The following is a 7,034-nucleotide window of genomic DNA, read 5'->3' as shown; positions in this document are numbered from 1 at the left end:
AAAAAAAAAATCCCATTCTGTCCCTGCCCTTTAAGCCTCCAGTTATTTACTATTTTACCATTCTTCTTTGAGTGCTATTTTGTTACTCATCACCATGGTAGCCAATAGTGAAGTTGTTCAACAACTGAATTCCTACAAAGGAGAAACTGATACAAAATTTGATGCTCTCACTAACATGGTCACGTCCCTAAAAATAATGGTGGAATCTATGCAAGTTTCTATTGATCGTTTGGTGGCAGCAGATAAAGGAAAGAGTCCCATTCAGTCTGGGGATTCGTCCAACACCACCCCACAGGATCTGCCAGTAACACCACCACCACTACCACATCATACACCACCACCACCACCTCCACCACCATATGGGACTGGTAGACATGATGATGGAGCAGAAAGAGCAGCAAAACTGGATGTCCTTGATTTTTATGGAGACAATAATCCAGAATTGTACCTTGACTGGATTCACAGTTTAGATACATTCTTCAGATGGTACGGGTTGACTGAGGCTCGAAAGATCCTCTTTGCAGAGGCCAAACTGAAAGGCACGGCTCGAGTCTGGTGGATCAAGCAACAACAACAGAACCGAACCCGAGGCATTGGGTTGGTCACTACTTGGGCTGAAATGTATGAAGTCATGAATCGACGATTCTTGCCTTCTGATTACAAGCAACGCATGCATCTCAGGTTTGCACAGTTGAAACAAGAGAATTTGACCGTTGAAGAGTATGTTGCTAGATTTTATTATTTGGCCACTCGTTCTGACTTTGAGTGGGATGAAGAAGTCTTAGTGGCCCAATTTCGCAATGGTCTGCACCCTCAACTTAGTGCTGCCCTTGCATCTAGTCGACTACCTACAATGGAAGACGCCGTACAAGTAGCATATCAGGTTGAGGAAAGTCTGAAACGCCCATACAACCGGAGAAATTTTGCAGATACTTTTTCTCGAGGTACTAGTTCTGTTTGGCAACAGTCTCCTACCCAAGAGAAGTCATCTAGCAAGCCACAGGCAAGTGCTACATCTATGGCTTCTTCGCGACCTAGTCGGCCGTATTCTCCACCTTGACATGTTTCTGAAATGTCATCTTCACGGCCTACTCGCCCATATTCACCCCCTCGGCGTGGTTCAGATAAACCTTCTGATTCTTCAAAATTCACAGTTCGGTGCTACTCATGCAATGGATTTGGACATATCAGTGCCCAATGTCCTAGCCGTTTGGTTGCTTTTATTGATAAGGAATCTCCTCTGCCATATATTCCCGAAGAGCAACTTGGTTCTGACACAGTTGATTTAAGAGAAGAGCGTGCAACAGGTGAAGTCAATGACACTCTCAGTGACGATGACCAACATCCTTTTTATGTCATTCGTCATGTGTTGACCACTCAAAAGGCCACTGAAAATGAAGATTGGCGCCGCAGTAGTATTTTTCAGACTCGTGTGAAGTGCAATGATCAGTTGCTAACCTTGGTCATTGATGGAGGCAGTTGCACTAATGTTGTCTCTGAAGACGCTGTTCGTAAGCTGGGATTGAATACAGAATCACATCCTAATCCTTACAAGGTTGCTTGGGTGAACAACACTAATCTCAAAATCACAGATAAGTGCTTGGTCACATATTCTATTGGTGGATTTAAGGATACAGTCCAATGTGATGTCCTCCCTCTGAAGGTGTGCCATATCCTTCTTGGTCGACCTTGGTTGTTTGATAAGAAAGTACAGCATTGTGGCTATGCCAATACCTATGCCTTCAAGCATGCCAACAAGACTATGAAGTTTCATCCTGCCAAAGATCTCCCTGAAATTAAGCTCAAGAAGATGGTGGGATCATTCCTCATTCAGTATTCCTTCAGACGGTCTCCTCGGTCCTTTCCCTAACTCGACGGAGTCGAGTTCTTTTCAGAGGAGGAGAGTTGATGCAGATACGGCTGCCCTTTCTTGGTTGGACCAGCATGACCGGCTTTGGAAGCCAAGAGCCAAGAAGAACCGGTCCAGCCCAGGGTTTTGGTCCAACAAGGGTTGGAAATAAAATTAGTAGTTTACCTAGTATTTTATTTCATGCTTTTAGTTTCCAGACTTGAACGTAGGAGTAGAATTTATTTCCTTGCTTTGGTTTCCTTTTTATTGTTGTTTCCTAATTTAGGCTAGTTTCCATTTCAGTTAAGTTTCTAATTTCATGTTCCTATTTTTCTATATATTGGTTGTAATCGACTGAAGATTTGAGAGCAATTTGATTATTGAATGAATGTGTGAGTGTGATCTCCTTTTCCCCATCTCTACTCTGATTTCCCCTCCCTTCCCTAAGGGTTCTCCATCACCATATTTCAGAAATATTGTATTGAAGATCCATTCAATGGCAGTTTTTGGGTTCTTTTTGACGGACTCAAAAAAACGCATTTGCTTGATTGCTTTGTTCGCTGAGTTTGTGCTTCTGTTTGGAGGATCCAATCAATCTTTTCCCATGAGAGAGAACCAATGTTCGTGAATATTTTATTTTTTATTTTTTTGGGTAATTGTTCGTGAATCATTAACATTGAACATAAAGTATAGAGAGAAAGAGGAGAAGAAGAGAGCGAGAGAGAGATAGACAGAGAGCTTGATAGGTATTGATTTTTGAGTTTGTGAAATAAGAGATGCAAAGATGGGTAGCTAGGGATGCAGAAAGAGGGAGCAGGGGAGGGAGATAAGGGGAAGGTGGAGCGGGGCAGGGCAGGGCAAGGCGGTAAGTTGCAGAGGTTTTATGAGAAGGATGAGGGAATGAACATGAGGCGGAGGTTGGGAGTCAAGTGTGAGCGAAGATGCAGAGGGTTAGGAGAAGGGATCGATGGAATTTGTGGAAGGGAGGGGGCAATGGAGACGGAGAGGAAGGGAGGAGGACTGAAGAGCAGCAGTGTTGGGCAGGCTATTCAAGATTATAATCTAACGGCTAGTAGATGCTAGCGGTCCTTATTCCTTGGTAATCCGCTAGCATGCCCAGCCTTTTCCCTTTTCTTATATATTAAAAATCATGATTGAGTCTGCCGGTTGCTGCGGGTGGTTATAGGCTTTTCAACTACTTTTATTTATTTTACCTCAATACAGTTGTCGTGATTTCTTGATGAGTTTAAATTTTTGGAAATTGAATGTTTTGTCGTAACTCGCCCTTTTTATATTTTAAATTGAGACATGATATTTTTGTTGGATTTAATACATATAATTGCAAGTATGTTTATAAATTTTCGTTGCCTTTTGCCTTAGTACTTTGAATGTATTGTGCTTTTATTCCAAATTACATTTTTCCTTTTCACCCAAAGTAATCGGTGACCCCCGCCCCCTGTAAAAAAAAAAGAATGTTTTCATTTTGCAAATAGTCCTTCCAAATCTTTGAATGATATCTTTCTGGTGTTACTTTCTTAGTAATAAGCTTCCCTGTTTTAATTCAATAAGAAATTTCCTAGAAGACTTGCCTGATGATTTTTAGATCAAAGTAAAAAATAAAATAAAATAAAATAAAATAAAAATAAAAATAAATAAAAGGGAAAGTGTAGGCTACTTGGCATTATTTATCACCACGTGGCAGGTTTGTTGGTGCCCATATCTCATTGGGAGGCAAAGCCCACCCACCCCTGGCTCATTTATAATTTTGGGCTTAAACGAACTCTTCTGCATGTCAAATTCAAATGGACAAAATTATGGACCATTGAAAAATTATGCAAAATTTTAATACGTGGTGGAACATCCAATTGAGTTATGAAATTTGAGACCTAACCAATCCAGTCTCTTTTTCCCTTCAGTGGTTCAGATTGCCCCATTTGACATTCCACGTGGTGGAAAATGAGGGGTTGAGAGGCAACTCAACCAAGCTGCTTTCTTTTTGCCAAGAAGATATTTGGTTGATGTCCCAAGAAGAAAAGAAGGATGGAAATTTTGTTGTTTTTCTTATAGTATCATAATGCCATGGGGCTTCCTTATTGGCTTTCCTTAAGAGACTTCTACTCAAAGCATGCAAGACCCTCTTACTTTCCCCTTTAAATTTGAAAGTATGGATGTATATTTATTCTTTGGATTGTTGTTCAGAATAATTCATTTGGAATTTCAAAGCTGCAAGATGGACATCATATCTCAGCTACAGGAACAAGTCAATATAATTGCCTCTCTTGCCTTTAATACCTTTGGGACACTGCAAAGAGATGCCCCTCCAGTCCGTCTTTCACCAAATTATCCAGAACCGCCTTCCAATCCCTCAGAGGACACTTTGAATATTGCAGAACAACCCAAGCTCATGAGTGCTGCCCTAGTTAAGGCTGCTAAGCAGGTGAAGAATTTATCTGTAGCTAAGGAGAAATGTTGACATTGGAAATTAGTGACATAATAGTTATCTCTATTAACAAATGGAAACTAAATGAACTTTCTTGCCTACGGCTAGTGGTTTAAATGGTTGGGAGGGGGGAGGAGAAGGAAAAGTTAATGCCCTTTTTTTTTTTAATCACTCATTGTTGTTCTCTTCCCCCTAATTTATGCATGCTATACAACGTCATCATTTTTTTTTTTTGGATAGGTGACATCATCTTTTTGTCAGATTTTTTTTGACAGATTGATGTTCCACCCTCTCCCCCCAATGCCCCAAGCTGCCCAGAGATATTCATTTGAAGGTTCAGATGCTATTCGACTATGTCAGTCTGTGATTCGATCTCTCCTAGATAAAAGAGCCTTGACACTTGATGTTAATAGACCTTGCATTAGACATTAATGTTCAAGGTTTGATTAATCTTCTTTGCTTTTGACCTCGCTAGAAACATTTCCTTTTTATCATCTTCAAAGACTGAATTTGGATTTGTATTGGTTACTTCGAATTTTCTCGACTTTCATCCAGATTAATTTTGAATAACTGGACTATTGTCAACAGGATATCCCTCTTTCAAATGAAAATGGCAGTATGGCACTCATCCTTTGAATCTTTTCTTTCCATAACGCCAGAGTTACCATGAAATAGAAAATGAATGTAGTCTCCCAATCTGCCTAGTCAAATTAATCTCCTGATGACATGAGGACAAATTTCTGTCTCTTGACCTAAAGCATTCTTAATAATTATTACCATTAGGTCAAATTGTGTAATCAAGGCCAATTCTTTAATTAGGGTATAGGGTCTGTTGAATCCATCCCAAGTTATCTTGATAGTTACCAATCTTTAACCACGTGTTACAGAAGATTGCACATATATAACAATACCAAAAATATCTTCTGATTGAATCCATCCCATGATGGGATAGATCAAGGATTATTCCATTTCTTCTGAAATATTGTGATACTGATGCTTGTAATAACTTACCATGGTGATGTCTTTTTGTTTCTAGTTTGATACGTTGGTTAATGTGCTTCCAGTATCTGAGGGAGATGAAGAAGCACAACTGAAACGAATTGCAGAACTTGAGGTATAGTGATACCTAGTCATTATTCTGTTAGCAATGTTATTATTGCCCCTGCTAGAAATTCTTCTCTTATTTCTCTATTTCTCCAACTTCTTTTCTAGGCTGAAAATGAAGCAGTGGGACAGGAACTCCAGAGGCAACTGGAGGCAGCAGGTGAATTCCTAACTCTTCTTGGAAGATTCACTTAATTCTTTTCATCTTAAACGATCATATAAGAACATGAACAACTAGCTGTCATCTTTTGTATTTCTACACATATATTCTCTATGGCAAGAGGACAATATGAATGGAATAGCGGCATCCATATACCATGGCCTATCAATTGGTAACTATATCTTGATGTCTCTCTTATAAGAAACTTTTTTGCTTAATTGACATTCATCAGGAGTGATGATGATGGAAAATTGCTGAATTAATTGGCAATGCACTCATAGGCACATTTAGGCAACACACTTGGAGGTATGCAAGCAAGAACGCATAGGCACTTCGGGGCATACAAAGCACACATGGGAACTTTGGGAGCATACAAGCTTATAAATTTGAGCACTTAGGGGCACACACTTGGGGCATGCAAGAGCACACACACATGGGCACTTGGGGGCATACAAGCAAATACATATATCGCTGAATTAATGGGCAATCTCCACTGACAATGTTAGCATTTTTGCCAACTGAAATGTAACAGGAAATCGTCTCAAAGAGTTGTGGTTAATACCCTTGTAGTGAAACCAGCTATTTATTTGTGGAAATTCCTAAAATATGTTTTTATATAGTGGGAACAAGGGTGGGATGAAGGGTGGAGTAGAGGAGCCACTTGCACGGTTGCACCCAGTATCACCCTTTTGACTCCATCTATGTTTCTCTTTGTCAAAACCAGAGATTAGTAATTTACCTGTACTGTTTATGTTTGGTGCTACTTCTACCAGAGCAAGAGTTGAAGCAGGTTCGGGAGTTGTTTGATCAAGCTGTTGACAACTGCGTGAACTTGAAGAAACCTGATTGATGTAAGCTCAGGAGTTATTTAACGGAACTGTAGGAACCGCTTGAACTTGAATATATATAACCAGTGACTAGCGAGGGGACAAGAGAAAATATGAGTTATGCCTTTCTTTTTTCAAAATTTAACTTTTTTTCCTTTGTCCAAAATGTATGCCGTGGTTCATATTGTAAAATTAATGCATGGTATAATCCTCTCTTTCTCATCCATTTTATTTTTTTTTTATCTTGATTTTTGTCGGCTCCATTAAGGGAAATTTAAGGGAAGTGAAGTGAAATTTATGTACTTAAAAAAGAAAAATTATAATCTTTATTCGTGTGACTATATCACTAATTCCCAATCATTCGTTATTAAATTTTCACTTTACTTTCAAAATCATTAGTTATAAAATGTAAAATAAAAAATACATGTAAAATTTATTATTACTAAATATGGTAAAATATTTAAGTAATTGGTACGAGCACATGGGGTAATGATTATAAAAATTTATCTTTTAATTTAGAAATTTTCACGGCTATTACCTTGAAATAAATTTTTTTTTTTTGGGTAGAAAATAAGGCTATCTATTAGCGTGAGCTGAGCGCAAGCCATTGGGCATATGGATATCAGATAGCCAAGGAGTGGATAATGGCCAGGA

General features: G+C 39.0%; 1 protein-coding gene across 2 annotated transcripts; it reads left to right on the top strand.

Annotated features, from left to right (window-relative positions):
* Positions 1-2,701: 2,701 nt before the first annotated feature.
* Positions 2,702-6,606, top strand: LOC122069913 (mediator of RNA polymerase II transcription subunit 21-like). Of its 2 annotated transcripts, XM_042633977.1 has the most exons (5): positions 2,702-3,888; positions 4,049-4,286; positions 5,326-5,403; positions 5,502-5,553; positions 6,327-6,606. In XM_042633977.1, exons 2-5 carry the CDS (start codon positions 4,080-4,082, stop codon positions 6,401-6,403), a joined length of 414 nt encoding a protein of 137 aa, XP_042489911.1. In that variant the 5' UTR covers positions 2,702-3,888; positions 4,049-4,079; the 3' UTR covers positions 6,404-6,606. The 2 variants fall into 2 exon arrangements, with proteins under 2 accessions (XP_042489911.1, XP_042489910.1); XM_042633976.1 differs by having other exon boundaries at positions 2,702-4,286.
* Positions 6,607-7,034: the final 428 nt, after the last annotated feature.

The sequence above is a fragment of the Macadamia integrifolia genome, unplaced genomic scaffold (assembly GCF_013358625.1).
Source record: "Macadamia integrifolia cultivar HAES 741 unplaced genomic scaffold, SCU_Mint_v3 scaffold761, whole genome shotgun sequence".
In the NCBI taxonomy this organism is placed as follows: Eukaryota; Viridiplantae; Streptophyta; class Magnoliopsida; order Proteales; family Proteaceae; genus Macadamia; species Macadamia integrifolia.
The sequence above is the reverse complement of the archived record's forward strand: the minus strand, read 5'-3'. Positions and strand labels throughout refer to the sequence as shown.

Coding starts and splice junctions, on each gene's coding strand:
- LOC122069913 (XM_042633976.1), top strand. CDS start 3,975: ATGCAAGACCCTCTTACTTTCCCCTTTAAATTTGAAAGTATGGATGTA. Junction 4,287..5,325: donor TAGTTAAGGCTGCTAAGCAG/GTGAAGAATTTA, acceptor TTTTGTTTCTAG/TTTGATACGTTGGTTAATGT. Junction 5,404..5,501: donor AACGAATTGCAGAACTTGAG/GTATAGTGATAC, acceptor CTTCTTTTCTAG/GCTGAAAATGAAGCAGTGGG.